At 36.6% G+C, this 17216-nt stretch overlaps 1 protein-coding gene across 1 annotated transcript; it reads right to left on the bottom strand.

The window, feature by feature from the left end:
• Window positions 1-1658: 1658 nt before the first annotated feature.
• LOC149007103 (Core-2/I-branching beta-1,6-N-acetylglucosaminyltransferase family protein) lies at window positions 1659-15544 on the bottom strand. The gene is made up of 11 exons (XM_089164986.1): window positions 14400-15544; window positions 13216-13332; window positions 11035-11135; window positions 8261-8332; window positions 7060-7141; window positions 6852-6932; window positions 5666-5704; window positions 5390-5455; window positions 3372-3521; window positions 2917-3045; window positions 1659-2271 (listed from the first exon to the last, which is right to left on the bottom strand). The coding sequence occupies exons 1-11, from the start codon at window positions 14631-14633 to the stop codon at window positions 2230-2232; spliced, it is 1113 nt and encodes a 370-aa protein (XP_089021112.1). The 5' UTR covers window positions 14634-15544; the 3' UTR covers window positions 1659-2229.
• Window positions 15545-17216: the final 1672 nt, after the last annotated feature.

Below are 17216 nucleotides of genomic sequence, written 5' to 3'. Positions count from 1 at the left end.
ACCCACCTGAGAATCAAGACACCGGTATTTCTTTGACTTTGACACAAATAGACTAGATGTTTTGTACAACAAGATATTTAAGGGCCGGTTTGGTTACATGAATCCAGAGATTTTAAATCTCTGGATTCATGAATCTGAGAATTATACCCGTTTGGTTGTAAAAATCTCTAAATTCATGAAATCTGAGATTCACCTTTACACTAAACGTGAATCGAGATTTATGGGTAGGGTGAAATCCGAGATTTCAAAAAACTATCATTTGCACATTCACAAAAATCATGTCGATCAAATAGTTTTTTAAGATGAATCCACAGATTTCATTCCACAACCAAACATCTAATTTTATAAATTATGATTCCATAGATTTGAAATCTATAAATTTGAAATCTCTAAATATTTGAAATCTCCAAACTCGTGTAACCAAACAGGCCCTAAGAGAATTTTGTTCTAAGATTTTCTTTTTCTTATCCCATGGACACTTTCACAAACTCTTGGGACCAGCTTTAGGCACCGCTTGCATAGGTGGGATTCCGGGTTAAGTTTCATTTATTATGTTTTGGCTTCTGGCTTTGGCTCTTCAACAGCAGAGATTTTGACCGTGCTGGACAGCAATAGGTTCTTACCTTCTAGTTACACCGTCCAAGCCCTCTTGACAGACCTGAGCTCAGGCTATGCTACTGCTAAATCCGCCTCGTCCGTGCCCAACCAGATGTATAGCTTAGCCTGCATACGTGTCTACTGGATAGTTTCTCATTCATATGAAACACATTCTCAAATCCAATTGGGATTTTCCCTCCGTCTCCCCTGTTGGCCGCTAGTGTGAACACCTGCTTATTCTAATCCTATGATTGATTCAACCTTAACCTTTCACCCTAAGTATTTCTCTCCTCTCTGTCTTTTCCCTCTTTTCTCCCCCTCCCCCCTCTCTTTCCTCTTCCCTCTTCCCTCTTCGCCCCCCGTTTTGTGTTTTGGCTCCCCTTCTCCGTTTCCAAGATCCGGCTCTCGCGGAAGGGTAAATTCTTGCTTCTTCAAGATCTCGTATGATAGGCATTCCTTAGGCATTCCTTCTTCCTCTCTTAATGGTGGCTTGCCGTTGCCAGAAAGAACTCCAGATCCATGAAGGGCACTCTTTTGATTTATTCACTCAATTCAGTTCGATTGAACATTTTTCACTCGGGAATCCAAATGGGTAGCATTTATGCTTCTCTGCAAAATACTCTTAAAGTGAAATACCATAAAAGAGTTGCCTATATGCTAATACGTCTCATGGGTCTTTGTTCTTCCATTGTTAATCTTTATGAGTTCGAGTGCAGGGGGGGGGAGGTTCATTTTATAATGAATTTTTGAAAGAAAATGCCCAAATATTTCTTCTTTTCCCTTTCTATTTCTCTTGCAACGAACAAGTCTCCAGAAAAACAAGCTTCGAACACCAGAAACCAAAAACTGAACCCAGATCTAAGAAGAAGAAGAACAGAGATCTAAGAGCGACGCCGATCGCTCGGTCGCTCTCTCGCTCGCTCGGATCGCTCAATCCCTTGATTCGCTCGGCGGTGAGTCGGTGTTGCGGGGTGAGAGGAGACCCAGCGGGGGAAAAAAGTAAAAGATAAACTGGTTAAGTTGGAATAATTGTAACCATACGATTAGAATGAAACACATGTTGACGATCTAATGGCTAACTGGAGGAACTGGAGCCTGACACGAACCGGAGCGGATAAAAATCCATCCATGTCTTCATTTGGTGAATTGAACATCAGTCAGAGCAAGTGCCATAATCATCACCCAACAAGAACAGCAGTACTCTTTGTTCCCATAGAGATACAACGCTAGAATCCCTTCGCACGTAAGCATACCGAAACAATCATATAAACAATATGAAATTGAAATATTTTTCCTTTTTAATTTGGTGGGACTGGGTAAGGGGTTAATCCATGTCAACTCCTACACCTAAGTGTTGGAGGCTTGAACAGCTAGAACAGTAAAGCCTCTCAAATCTTCACTAAGAGGAAGTCTCCTTATTACGTAACTGGCTCCAGTACTACAATTACAAAAAGCCGAAGAATTACATGCAAATTATTTTTTTATTTTACAAAAAGGAGAAAAAAATGCGTGCAAACAACTTTTCTTTTGTGTGTGTGTGCTCTATTAGCGATATTTTACAAAGAAGATTACTTGGTTTCAAATTAGTATTATTACTAGGTACAACTTGCAACAGGATGCATCTCACCATAATCATGACTCTCCAATTGGTTCATCTGAAACTCGCAACACAGACTGTCCAAAAGAAACACCAACACATAAATAAAACCCAGTTAAGATGCAGATAAAGCATATAGGCAATAGCAAATTTATCCACAATTTCTGAGTTCCTTGTAAATATATAACATGTGTCCCAACACCACATCAAATGGTTAAAATCCATTTATAAGTCACATTAAAGAATTGTGATTAAATTTAAAAAAAAAAATTATGTAACTTGTAAATGGACCTCAACCTTTTGATGTGATGTTGAGACACATGTCACATATCTACAAGAAAATGGATGGCTTAGAAATAGACAGGATATTAGTCTATATAACATGTCCTTGGATCCGACTGACTGAGGACAAAGAGGCACCAGCCCCTGGGTTTAAAACCCACAATCGAGATCCAGATTGGAACAGATCAGGATCAGTGAGCAACTTACCACAATTGTCCAAAACATTACCAACCCTACTTTCTTTTACAGTTATTAGCTTAGCTGAATGGGCCAGAATTAGGATCTGGCTCAGCCAATCCAATCATCATTTTTATAGAACACTGACAGAAGCCATTAGAGCAGACAGAGCAGAGTTGTCCTCTGCTCAAGACTCAGCGTGTTTCTGTTTAAACAAGTAGTAATTACCGAGAAGAATAACATGAACAAAGAGAATGACTGACCTCATTAAGGAGCCGGAGACCAGCAGACCGTGTGAACTTCCTTGCAAATAGGAAGCAGCGTGCTGGCTTCCCTTTGCTGCTGCACCATTCTCTTCGAGATTCAGTCTCATAATAAATATTATCTATGTCCTGGATAACCCAAACCACTTTGTTAATTGCTAACTAATCTATAATACTCCATTTTGATCAATGATTTACTATGTAATTGTAAATTCATCTTTATCAATCTACAATATTTCTCTTAAAAGGTATGGAGTGTAAATCAACTCTTCCTGCAACATAAATGCACTCCTGTATGGTTTAATCTTAAACATCCTGACAGGAATTGATATGCATCAGAAGTCTAGTTTTTGTTCTGGGAGAACTTATAGATCAGACTTCAGAGTCATCAGATGGAATGAGCCACACCTAAATGCTAAAAAATGGTTGCTAGTGCTGATCAGGAGCCTGCATACCTTTATTGATTGAATAACTGATGGAGTAGCATCTGACATTTTGTAAGTGACTGGATGCCATCCCCGTCTCTCACGGACTTTGGAGGATGAAAGATCCCAGGAAGTATGTGTCAATGATCTCCGAGTAATTTCTCCTTCAAGTCCCTTTTGCTGTAAGGGAAGAAATATATAAATTAAGAGATGCATAAATGGGGTGGGGAAATTCTTCAAAGAGCAATCCAGAAGTTCAAAAATATTATATATAAAATACTACAGATAAAAGCACAAAAAGTTTAAAAGCAAAATGGCTTCCTGGGGGGGTTCTTAAATAAGCATTGTTCTGAATGCTTGTGATTAAAACCTAAATTTAAGGTTTTAATAAAATTCTAAATGTCCTGACAAATGAGCTCTTCCACCACCTCATCTTGTGATGCAGTTAAGTTCATCGAATTGGATCAACTGGGCTTCAAAAATACCTTATTTTGGCCCCATAATTGGCGTATATAGACTACATCATCTTTCCTTTACAGAAATGGATCAGGAAAAATAAAACCTTGATTCCCCTAGATAAGCCCCATTAGGATTAGTAATTTAGGCATTGATGTTATCCTAGGTTGAATAACCCTTAAATTAAATAAATATGGTCCCAAATGTTATAAATAGCTGGATACTAAAAGATAGTGGGAATCTCGTCAATTCTGCAACATCCAGAACTTCTAAAATTATGGTAAATAGGACCATGAATGTGATGGTAATTAAGATTCGGAAAACAGAGAACAACTACTATACTTAATTTTAAAACTGGGAAAAACTTAAACCAAAGTTCTTCCCAAAGTTCAAAGAATAATGGTTCTTACTTAATTTCAGAAGACCGTCCTTAAAAGCAAATAGGAAGACTTGAAGTCCTCTCCTTCCTCACTACTTCAACTTTAAAGGTGATAGCTGATTTAGATAAATCAAGTCCAATTACATGGAACTCTGAGAATAAGATAATCAGAAGAAGCAACATATTCAGGAAACTTGCGATATCAGAACTTGGCGGTAATTGCAGGTTCAGAGATAATCCAAGGTCTGGTCTCAAAGGAGAATAAATTTTAGGAGATGTAAATGGATTAACTTCCCAAGTATAAGAACTGATTTTATGAGAGAGATTAACACAGTCCTTTATAGCCAAGTAAGAAATAGTAGCAAGAAAAGAAGGAAAGAACAAAAGATGAGGACGACAAGAGAGGATATGGCCACATAACACATATAAGTAGTTAGTAGCTACAGACTTTCTACATTCAACTATCCAAATGTGTCAAATTATTCGTGGACTACAACCCTCTAAAACCGAAAGAAAAAAATTTGTACTTGAACTTTATCATAATCCAAAATTAATCAAACTCAACTTCCTACTAATCAATATTCAGTAGATAAAATAAAAAAATAAAATTAACAAAACTCTGATTAACCCATCATCTAACTGCATCAGCCATGTTGATTCACTTGGGAATTCAAGGCAGCACTAGAACACTAGTTCCCAACAGTGGTGAGTTTATATTGGAGTGAATAGACAATATAAAAGTGGATTTAATTCAGTAAATCACTGAAGTACTTTAGGGGAAAAGGAAGGCATATATTGGGAACTGCTTCTTAAAAATTTATCAGCAATAGTTCTATTTTTCAATAAAAAAGAAAGTATTCCACTCCAAACAGATCAGGTACTAAGAGGGTATTCTTTTATTATCAAGTCATGCCATGCACCTGAAACTAAAGGTAGCATGTAGTATATAACCTACATGATTTTCAGTAAGCAAAATGAAACTTAATGACAGTGGGAATTTATAAATTGACAGAACTGCCCCCAAATGATCATGAAAGGAAATTAATGTAAGTTAATTATTCACCCAAAAAACAAATGAAGTTATTATAAGCTGGTTCTGTCAATTTCATAATCAATTGCTTTCATACTCTTCACATATTTTTAATCTTCAATAATTTTCTACAAACATGAATCAGTTCAGGGTTGGAAAGTAAAGAATGAGAAACCAACTTACTGCCAGCAGTGTCTGAACATAATGTTCATCTGGTATACAGTTATGCTCCTTTGAAGCATCCTTCGGCTACAGGGAGAAGGGGAAAAAATTAATCATGCCAAGTTGCAATTTGTTACTTAAAAAGCCAATTCCTATTTCTTGTCTTTAACTGAGTTATATCTTCCTGCCCTATGATAATAAGTTCATGAATTTAATATGATGTTACAGCCATAAATTCCCCCAAAAAATGCATTTAAAATAGCCAATTGAGTGGTGACAAAGAAGACAAGTACTTACAAGAGGACGGTCCCGCCAAAACTCAGGTAGTGACCTCCTCTGTACATCAATAAAAATAATATATTAGGTATAATTGAAAGAAAGAAAAATAGTTAATCCTTGAGAATAGTGTTTGATAAGACAACAAATGATGGCCACTTCATGTAAAGTTCAAATTCAGATCACCACAATGTGAATTTTTTTCTTAAACAATCAAATCATATGCAGTAAGAGTATAGAACCCTGTAAATAATGAAACCAAAAAATATATATATATATATATATATATATATATATATATCAGCTTATCAATGCCATATAGTGGGCCCACTTCCCACTGTTCACGTGAAAATTGTCTATAATAATTATCACCGCTTTCTCTGCTTAATAGTAATGGGTAATGGGGAGTGAAATTTCTGAGGGCCACCCTGGGCTTTCTGTATTCTGAATAATTAATGGAGACCAGAACATATGCAAGAGATGAGAATCCTTTCAGAAAGTAAGAACACCCAAACCAGTTTGGAGATTTGCTAGAAAGAGAAGCAAGACAAAAACCAAATCAGCAACTATGGACAATCCCTTGTTTAGGGAATGGAACTTCTGGGCTCATCGGGTTCACATGACAGAAATGGGAGAATAAACCAAGACAATGCCCAATCATTCACCCAAATGAGAGAGGAGGTTGGGGGGAGGAACGATAACACCCAATAAATGGTACACATGCTGGTGTCAGTGTCAGGGAAGCATGTGTGTGTGTGTGTGATGATTCATGAAATCTGAACAACAGATCTCTGAAGGTTCTCCAATTAGCCCTTTTGATACCAATCATTGGATGATGGTTCAGATGGTTAAAAGAATTATTGAATTGCATAGTAAATTTGGACTGCTATAATCAAGACACTGGAATCCCAAAGAGGATTGAAGGTGCCTCTCAAGGTAAATAACGTTTATGAGATAACCTTCTTAGACCTGCTGATGTTCATTGAAAGTAAACCAAAATGATTTGATCTGGTATATATTGGATCAGCCAATCCTCACCATTTGAAAGTTCTTTGTTTTTAGATCAGCTGATCATTTGTAGATCATCCACTCAAAAGGATCCAAATTGTTAACCCCTGATAGGGTCGACATGAATGTGCCCTATGATACAAATCCCCAAGACCCTTGTTCATACAACTTAAGAGGTACAAACCACGTAGTGACTTACTCTGCAATGCTGCTGAAACACTGGGTAGACCATATCATCTTCAACTACAACCTCAGCATGCTTCCTGGTTAAAACAACCCACTGAAAAAGGAGATCATAAAAAGTAGGATCAAATAAACACAAGCCACTGGGATACTGTGGGAGAAAAATCAGCTTTTTCACCAAATTCAGGCAAACTTCTGAATCTAGGGAACCGTTTAACTGTTACCTGAGATCCCTTTCTCCAATTATGAACAGGAATAGTAGGATGCATTTTTGGATTGTAACGACCTTGTTTTTTATCTGCAAAGCTGCTTGATTATTGAGCACATGTTATTAGAATCTATAAGACATTTCACATACATTCTTTTCTCATTTCATAGATAACTAGTTTTAGTATTATTTCATCATAAGATACTATCTGCCTGGGGGAAAGGGTAATGAACCAAAAGGCATAATAGAAAAGCATAGGTGATTTATGAACACGAGAAGTTCCATGTCGAGGTTGTCTAGTACCTTAAGAAGATAAAGCTAGTAAGCTTCGAATTTTTTTTTTAAAAAATGTAGTTCTCTTTTTGATTGTTGTGTATATTCCTTTTATTACCAATATTTTCCTTTTGACGACTAGGATGCAGGCTTCCAAATTAAGAAATATATTTCCAGAAATAAGTCAACACCACCAACTATATAGACAATATGAAAGATGAAAATGTGAAGGGGATTAAACCACTTGGCATTACTAATGTTCATCATACTTTATCATGCTTTTGTAGTAAATATTTTAACTATTATTTGGCCACCATCAAGGTTTCATGCGATTATTATTTTCTCTGGCTAGTTTGGCTTTTTACACCAAAAAAAATTTCACCTTATTTTAGGAACATCTCAGCAAAATAAGGGTTTTTTGCACATATACATATATACATACATATATACAACATATATGTATATATGTATGTATTCATCTCTAAGTGGAATATGGAGAATACACTTCCATTACTCACACAGATATTTGTTGTTAATAATTGTTTTTTATTCCTGTGACTGTCTTACCCAGACATCATTCACCAGATTTCACAAGCAAAAAAGGTATTCCAAGCTATTTCAGTAACTAATTTACCACTGCATTAATATAAACACCCCTAGATACCTTTTCCACTCATGCAATTGATTGATCAGGTAAGCTCACTCACTCATCAGTGGTTGATTTAACTTCTACTCTCCCTCTCCTTTTTTTTTCTTTTTCCTTTTTTTTAATTTGTGAGCAATAAAGGAACTTTATTTGTATCTATTGATAGTAACATGAAAGCCATTGTTCTGTACGTGACCCAAAATCTACAAGAAAGAGCATCTTCCAAAAAGAAAAAGCAAATGAATCACTAAAGATAATCAATGATGACATGACAGAAGATAGTAAGCAATCCACTCACCTGTCTACAAAACTATTTGGTGTAGACATGATATAGTCGTATATAAAGCTGAAGCTATATAAGGGCAAGCAGCTGCCATGAGATCAAATAATAAGATCAGTAGCTGGTTGAGGTAATAATTTGTTACTAACTCCAAATGGTGGAAATTCAAGCAACATGACTTATGAGCAATGAATTAAAAAGAAGCTATTATTGTTGAGAAAAAAAAATGACAATACCCAGTGATGCTCAACAGGATTCCACAAGATAGGACACTGATCCATGTGATGGAGGAACATGCACCTCAGTCATTGATGAAATTACTAATATGCCATTTTTATTTTGCAAAATTTTTCCTCTCAGGAAAATTTCTTAACCTTATGATGTTAGGATTGAACTCGTATCCACCTAGCTCACTCATCTGGGGCTGAATCTTACCCTGAGATTTGTGACAGTCCTCTATAATACGGAGACAACCATCTTCTGCAACAGGTTGTGAAGTCCTAAATGTCTCTATGCATGAGTATCAAAAGCACCCTATAATCACACTGCCATGTAAACCTTTTACATTTTTAACCAATTTTCTGATGTATCCAGCCCCAGCCAGCCCCCAATTAGGGCCCAACCCCACCTGTGAGCCAGGGCCCAACTAACCGAATCCATCCCAAGGGTAGAGTGGTCATTTCCTACCCCCTAGATCGAGTATAAGTGACCAAGTCCAGTTTAATTAGCTAATTCAGTCTTATTTCCTAATTTAGAGTCTTAGAGGTTGAGTTCTTATTGGTAATTGATTACTAATTGGAGTCATTAGTCAGTTAGGATAAGATTCGTAATTTCAAGGAAACCTCATCTTAAGAGTTTGAGTTGGTTTTTAGAGTCCAAATATGATAAGTGTCAGTTTGCTTAAGAGTCAAGATATTTCCTATTAAGGAGGTCCTATTTTGAGGTGCCTTAAATTAGGAAAGAGTTATTTCCCTTTTGGAAGTCTTATTCTGAATTTGATTTAAATTAGGAAAGTCTTTGAGTTTAGCTGCGTTTGAGTGGCTATAAATAGCCAGAATCTTTCTTGTGATGGTCAGTCTTGATCATTGAATGAAATTGGAGTATGTGAATATTGGCTTGTGGGAGTCGTGGGATCCTTAGGGACACCCTACGGCTGGGTTTTTGCATTATTTCTTCAACCTCAAGGTCTTCAATCACTGATTCAAGCATTCTACAAAGAGCTTTTTGCAACTCTTTCAATTCACAATAAGTTTCATCCCATCTCCAACCCCAGCCTTCTCCCCTTTCTGTTCGCAGCCATGCCAACCCCTCCCCCTCAGTTTCAGAGCTTAAAACCACTCCCTTCCCAATCGTAATTCACCCCTACCCCTCCCCCTTACTTTCCCCTACATTCTAGGCCTCTCCCCTAGCGTCCGCAAGCCATCCCTTTCTTCCCCTGTTTCTGCGCAAACAGCAGCAACATCCTTGTGTAAACCCCACCTCCCCAGCCCCTCTAGACTCCAAAACACCTCTCCTAGGATTGCACCTAACCTAAGAACACATTTCCTAAGTTATAAGCCCTTTCCAACCTATTTTACCTTAACCTGGAATTTTCTGCACTTCATCTTCTTCAAGAGAAGTTCCAAAAATTTTTAGTTTTTCATAAAACCCTAAAACCTTCAAACCCCAGGCCCCTCTCTCGTAAACAGCTTCTAAACTACTAGTTTAACAGCAACAGAAGTTCAGATCTGCAAAATCAGCAGCCTTATAATCATCCTACACCCTAGCCGAAACCCTAAACTGGTGTTGGACCTGTTTCTGAAGTTCCTGAAAATCTGACCCTAAATTTCTGGGTTACATCATTTTCTCCATTTCGTAATGCCTGCCGAGTAAAGTCTCTCATATTCAAAGCCCTGAATAAATTCCTACAACACTCTACATCATCGAACTTCCCCAAACCCTATATCCCTCAACTTTTTGAAACCCTAAATTTTATTTGCTCATATCTTTCTTTCTTCTTTTTTTTTTTTTTTTTTTTTTTGTTTTCCTTTCATCTTGCTTCTCAAGAGCCTTTAATTCTTTGATGGATCTATACCTCTCACCAGCAGAAGATACCACTATAATTCTTCTTGCATGGGATCATATCATCATAGTATACCAGAAATACGATGGAAGCTTCACTTGGAAAATGCTCATTCCAACAGTGATGGCCTTTTCACTGAATACTATACAGTGGACAATACTAGAGCATAAACTTGTCTGGTGCCATCCATTAACATGAGCATGCAAAGAGAGATGGAAAGAGGGGGGGGGGGAGGGGGAGATAAGAAGGAGGATGCATGCATAGAACTAATTTTCAGGAATAGGAAAAGTAAATAGAAATGAGGATACTAAGATGGATGAGTGGCAAACTAGGAAGGAAAAGATAAGGAATGATCATATTAGAGTTTTTGTTGCTCCCATAAATGATAACTTTAAGAAAATCGTTTAAGGTGGCACGGCCACGTTCAACGGAGACCTATAAATGCCCCTATACCAAGAAGTAATATAATCCAGATTGAAGGAACCAGAAGCGCTAAGGGCAAACCTAAGATAACCTTAAGAGAAATGGTGAGAAAGGATATGCATAGCTTAGGTCTTGCATCTAACAAAACTGATTGGAAGGCAAGATTCCATGTAGCCGACCCCATTTAGTTGGGACAAGGCTTATTGTTGTTGTTGTTTTTGTTGTAGGAAAAGTAAATAGAAAATAACCAATATTCAATGCATGAACAAGATAGAGCCACTAGCACCCAGTACTAAATCAAACTCACCTGTCTGATAGAAAAGCGAATCGCTCATTAAATGGATCCATGAGAGCATTTTTCAGCAAAATACGCTCTGCCTGGATCATGCTTGCTTCTCCCCAATCTACCTGGAGTTGAATCACAAATGTAAGACATCTTAGAAAATAATAATGAAATAGATTAAGAAAAACAGTAATCCATAGTAAGAAATTAAAGTTTTGATTTGAGAGATTTATAAACAGAACACCCCAACATTACACACCCCACTTAATGAAGGTCCTCAGTGGTTAGCCGTCTAAGGACTTCCTTATACCCAAACCGATGCTCAACTCACAACAGATTGCAATCAAATCAATTGTGGCTGTGAGCAGGAGTACCAAAATATATGGCCATATATGTAAAGAAAGACGACAAGAATGCAGCAGAGAAAAGCAAGTCATAATGTCTGAAAAAGCACTCTGTGAAATCATGGTCTGGACAATTACCAGACCTAAACCACATAAATTGATGCGAACCAAAACTTGGTTGATGCTTTTGCCTGAAAGTCACTAGTCACAATTCATGTTCTAAAATTTTCTTTATCACAGCAGCACTATAATCGAAATAGACGAAACAGTGAACAGTGTGTATCATCAGATACATGATAGTAGGATAAAGAGATCACTACCTGGTCATGTAGCACTTGACAGGGTGGGGTTTATTAGTTTAACAAGAGCTAAGTGGTAATTTTGCAAGGTTCTGTGTCTAGGCATAGTAACAACACAGCCGGCAAATTTCTTTTTCCATACATTATATAGGACAAATGCTTTCCTTCACTGTGTAGTGAAGGTTCATGCCACCATCCTTAGGGTTCATAACAGGTTATCATGTAAGTCTCCCATACAATCTCCAAACCATTTGAAGCCCAGAATGAATGGAATCCCATTCAGTACATTCACCATGGCTGAAGGTTTTTTTTTTTTTTTTTTTGGGGGTGGGGGGTGGCATTGAGATTCTGAGCAAGGGAAGGGTCCAACTCAGTCATAGTGTTAACCTTGCTGTGGTGGAAATGATCAGTTTGAGACATGTTATCCCCAAACCCACCGTAAGTTTTACTACATTGAATTGCTCCCCTGCTGTGATTGAGTGAGAATGAATCAAAGGTTTTTGGGGTTAATGTGGCCGAGCAAATGCTGTGTGAATACGAAGTAAATGAATACAAATTATACCTTGGAATGAAAAACAATTTGAATGATCAAAGAGGAAGCTAGCATTTAGTACTCATATTGATATTGTACAGAAGACTACGCTATGCATACTTATCTCATGCATGCAAATTTTGGACAATCTTTATAACAAGAACTGCATTAAGCAAGGTAGCTACACACTCTTCCACCTCCAAGCCACAATTCGCATGACTTCCCATTCAAATAGCTTGTTGAATTTTTCTAAAGCTTTTGGAATGATACACATTTAAGAAAGTAGTACCACACTTAAAATTATGTTGATTACAGCCAAAGCACCAGGTCCACCAGAAATTATTTGAAAATTAATAAATAAATAAAATCCTCTCCTGTATACCATAGTTCCTAACACAGCTAATTCAAGATGGAATCTCATAACAACAGAACCTAGTTTTGTCACATAGATGAGTGACAGTGCAAATCCCACTTTTTGGATATCTAGGAGAATGGTCTGAACAGGTTACATGCCAAAATTAAGAGGCAAATCCAATCATATTTCCTCCCATGTATGTCCTTGTACCCCCTTCGTGGTCCCAGGCACTGTTGGTATACCTAAATTTTCTTTTTTTTAAATGGTCTGTTTTACCATGTGGCTAACTCCATTTAGGCTGAATGACATAAGAGCAGCAGAAGTGGGATCTGGCTGTCTACAAAATTTCAATTCTATCTGATCATCACATGGCAGCACTGGTGCCCATTAATGAGATTCCATCCTAAATGGTCATTTAGAAATTCCATCCCTGTTCTATATTAGTTAATTCCAAATGAAGACACAAAAGAAACAACACAGAAAGCAGCTATAGAGAATTAATAAACAATGCAAAAGCAATTCCTTCATTCATCAATTCAAAACTTTCAGAGCAAACAGCAAAAAGGAAGACATCAAACAAAGACACAGAGAGCAGCAATAGCAAACTGATGAACAGAGAGATGAAAATAAATCTATTATCATCATTTCAAGACTTTTCTGCAAAATGCAGCAGACCTGTACACTATCATTGATCTGGCGGCCATAAAAGTACGCTGACTTGGTCGTTGCCTTATTGAACACAAATCCAGGCCTAGCATGGATAAAAATTGAAAACCTGTTCTCCTTTTCTGCCTGCAAAAGATGGAAATTCTAAGAAGAGATAGACAATACAAAATTATGAATATACCCTGACCAGCCTTCTTTACAACGTCAGGAAACTCTAGTCTCTAGGTAATGGCATTTGAGAACTTGGAGTACATCAGTCAAGCCAAAACAGAAGTAATATTGACTTGTGTTTTAGCATTTTACATGCTCCACTTCAGCTTTAAAGACCAGATTGAAGAAAAAGTAGAATAAAAAATTCAGCACTCAAGATAGGTTTATGCTTATTTATGCCATTTCCGTAGAAGAGAAAACATAGAAAATAATTGAACCAACCAAAACTTCTAAGAATAAATGGAGACAGAAACACAACCAAGATAATATATAATTGATTACACTACATCATGCCATGAAAAAAAAAAGGGGAAAGAAAAGAAAACCAACACATGAAGCTTCATGTGAAGTTCAGTCCACTTTTAAGTTTTTCATAACAGATAAAAACCATATTAGCTTAGAAATATTTGTGAGATCTTCTATTGTTTTCATAAGAGGGAGGCTTTGGTGTACTGGTACAAAGTTGAAAATTTGACCAGCTACTTGGACATTTGCAAACAGGACAGACTGATGCTTGGCTTCAGAACTTTATCTTGCAACGATTATACCAACAGATACATTTCCTTTCAAAATAACACCAGACACTCAGAAAGCAGGAAAAAAGAAACTGAATGAGAAGTTTCAGGAAGACAATCTATGTCATTAAAATTTCAGGATAAGCGATAAGAGTCACTAAAGTTGCTTATGATATTGATGCATGATGGTCATATGTGATCTTCACCGAAATCATTGTGATTTCCTAATAGAGTAAATAATTCATCAGGAGCTAGATGAGTAAAACATCCAATCAGAACATAAATCCGCCTTACATAAATTCCTTTAAGAGATCATTATTATGACGCCATGAGCAACAATTATGTTAATGCAAATATAACAAATTTGAGCAAGTAAAGAGTTTAGGGAGTAAACAACAGAAAACAATTCCAACATGACAAAAGCTTCTTCTACCTTAAATAAACCAAACAACCAGTAAAAAGAAGTACCTGAAAAAAGGCGTCCCATACGCTGTCCAGAAGAAGCCGGTTCCGCGTAATAAAGAGAAATGCGATCTTAGGCCTCTGAACAAATGGCGGAGGTGATGAAAGGATCATTCTAATTCGACTGTAACGTGACTGCATCAACACTACAAATCCAAAACAAAAGCTCAACAAGATCACGGCAGAAAGCTTTTTGTTCCATCGACAGTCAGATTTACTTTTGGTACTCCTTCGCTTCATCTCTTATCAATTCAGATATAAAGCTCGCTCATCTCCAAAACAATCTTGAAAAGTTAGTTTTCATTCCACTGTCACAGCATATAAGCGATCACTTCCGTCTAACTGATAAAAGTTTAAGCACCTCATCTGAGACGATCCAAATCCTTGATGCAGAGCTGCTTAGGTACATTTTCTTCAGAAGAAAACGAATACAATTCGACCAAAGCGTGAACCGAGAGAGAGTTGCCAGATACACTTCATACTCAAAGCTTCAGTTTTACGCCAAACTAAATTTTGCGGAGAAGAATATTCGAACTAGTTCGGCTTTACCTAAGGAGCCGAGATCATTAATTTCCACTTGGTCCTTAGTCCAACCAGCTCGAAAATCACTGCTCAGTCAAAAACTAACAATTTTTTCTGGTAGAATTTAATCAACAACTAAAGTAATTTCGAAAAATGCAGACGCAGATCTTAAACTTCTCTTCAAAAATGCAACCAGTGTAAATTTACCAGTAAGAACTTAACCTAATTTTTGCGGTGAGACACAAGGAATCCGGTTGTTCTTCTTTTCTCTTTCACGGATTTCAGCTGAAACTGGAAAAAGATGAGACGAAGAACAACTAACTTGTAAACCAATCAAATTTGCATCTCAGGAAGTTAACTTCGCGATTCAGCGACTGTAGAGACAACTCTGTGAGCTGGATATTTCGACTGAAAAGCAAATTCGAGTGGAATTGAAATATAGAATCGCTTGTCGCCAAGAACTACATTTATGCAGTCGTAACAGGCCTATTTAATGGCGAAGACACCCTTGTGTACCAAATAAAATAACCGAATTACCGGTTCGATTTATCTTTACCGCATCGATCTTCCCTCTCCCAAACCAGGAAGTAGCTTTCAGCCAAAACACTCCTGCAGCAAAAACATTTTCATGAAAATAAAGAACAAAAGAGATAGATCTCATCTATCTAATATCTATTCTAAAAATAACAAGGATACAAATATAAATAATCTTTTTGATAAAATATATTAATCATCATACATCATACAAATAAATAATAAATAAACAAAGATCAAAGGGAGTAAGTTAATCATTTATGGTAACCCTTGCATCACAAATGATGGTGATACCTCAAGTCCTCAAAAGAGCCAAGAAGTCCATCTATCTAGGGAAGAAACATTAAACCACCCAAAATTTTGGTTTGTCTTTAGTGAGTTGTTTACTATTTTATTTTTTTAAGGCAAGTTTTTGAACTTTAATCGTCAAATGGCCAACCCTAGAGATTAATTGAGCGGCTAATAATAAATATATCTTATATTGAAGGTCTCTTGAAACTAATGGGTGTAAATGGATAAGCGAAATCAGCTTCCGCATCCGTTTAGGGGTATTCGAATCTATCCGATTATTAATATGATGCGGATATGGTATACCCCTTTCTTACCAATTATTATCCTCGAATCTGTCCGATTATTAATATGATGCGGATATGGTAAACCCACTTCTTACCGATTATTATCCTTCCGATATAATTATCCAATTAAGTTACTTATTTAGACTTATTATTCTTATTTTTATAAATTTTACTTATGATATGTGACTATTTTTCTAGATTTTTTACTAAAATAGCTGTCAAAGTTGTTAAATTCTTAAATTTCAAACCTAACCCTAACAAATAAAAAGGTAAAGATGTAAACAGATAGTTGAAAACTTGTATTCAATCTATATTCATGCTCATTTAAAAGAATCTATTTAATAAAATAATTATCCGATTAACATCCAAATCCAACAGAATCCATCCGAAAACCAATAGGATATTATCCGAATCCGTCCGAATATAATAGGATGAGGATATGGATATACCACTATCCAATCCCTATCCGGTCCGAATCCAGTCCATTTACGCCCCTACTTGAAAGTTGAAACCACCCATGTAAATCAAAATTTTCAAGATGTAGATTCAGTTGGGAAACATTTTTAAAATGAATTTATTAATATATATGTGTAAAGAGAGAACCATCTCCTAATGCAAAGATGTAATGGAAATATTACCAAACGCAGACAAAAAATTTGAGATTATTTAGTTCTTTTGCTACTACCATAGATAGTATCAGATTGTTAGTAGTAACAAAAGACTAAAACATTCCAAATTTGAGTCGGAGTAGCGCAACCTCTGGTCCATCTTGTCAATATTCACATGTGAAATTTCCTCAGAAGTGTGAGGGGAGTACAATCCTCTATTTGTAGATATGGAAAATCCAAAGTTGTAGATTTTGGTCTTCGAATCAGTCTTTTGAGAAGTCTTAAATTCTAATTTATGCATTCTCTAGTAAGCTATTAGGTCGAATAGTTTGGATCAACTCTTTGAAATGCTTTTGAACTATATAATTAGAGTGGAATCCATGGTAGGTCTTAAGGATGTCAATTGCGTACCAAAACCGTTTAACAGTACTAAACCACGTTGTCTAAAACTACACCGTATTACACCATTCAAAATTTGGTATAGTTCCGGTTTCAGGTATTTATACCATCAATATGTACCAAAACCATACTAAATTGGTATCGTTCCAAATTAAAGAATATAAATGTAATTTTACAATTAAAAC

This window comes from Hakea prostrata, chromosome 8, assembly GCF_041222555.1.
Source record: "Hakea prostrata isolate BN-2017 chromosome 8, UWA_Hpros_2, whole genome shotgun sequence".
Classification (NCBI taxonomy): domain Eukaryota; kingdom Viridiplantae; phylum Streptophyta; class Magnoliopsida; order Proteales; family Proteaceae; genus Hakea; species Hakea prostrata.
This window is presented reverse-complemented; position numbering and strand designations above follow the sequence as displayed.

Excerpts from the sequence above, each read along its gene's own strand:
- LOC149007103 (XM_089164986.1), bottom strand. The coding sequence starts at position 14,633 with ATGAAGCGAAGGAGTACCAAAAGTAAATCTGACTGTCGATGGAACAAA. Across the intron at positions 11,136-13,215 it reads AGATCAATGATAGTGTACAG|GTAGATTGGGGAGAAGCAAG; the intron begins GTCTGCTGCATT and ends ATTCAACTCCAG. Across the intron at positions 5,705-6,851 it reads TGTTTCAGCAGCATTGCAGA|AGGAGGTCACTACCTGAGTT; the intron begins GTAAGTCACTAC and ends ATTGATGTACAG.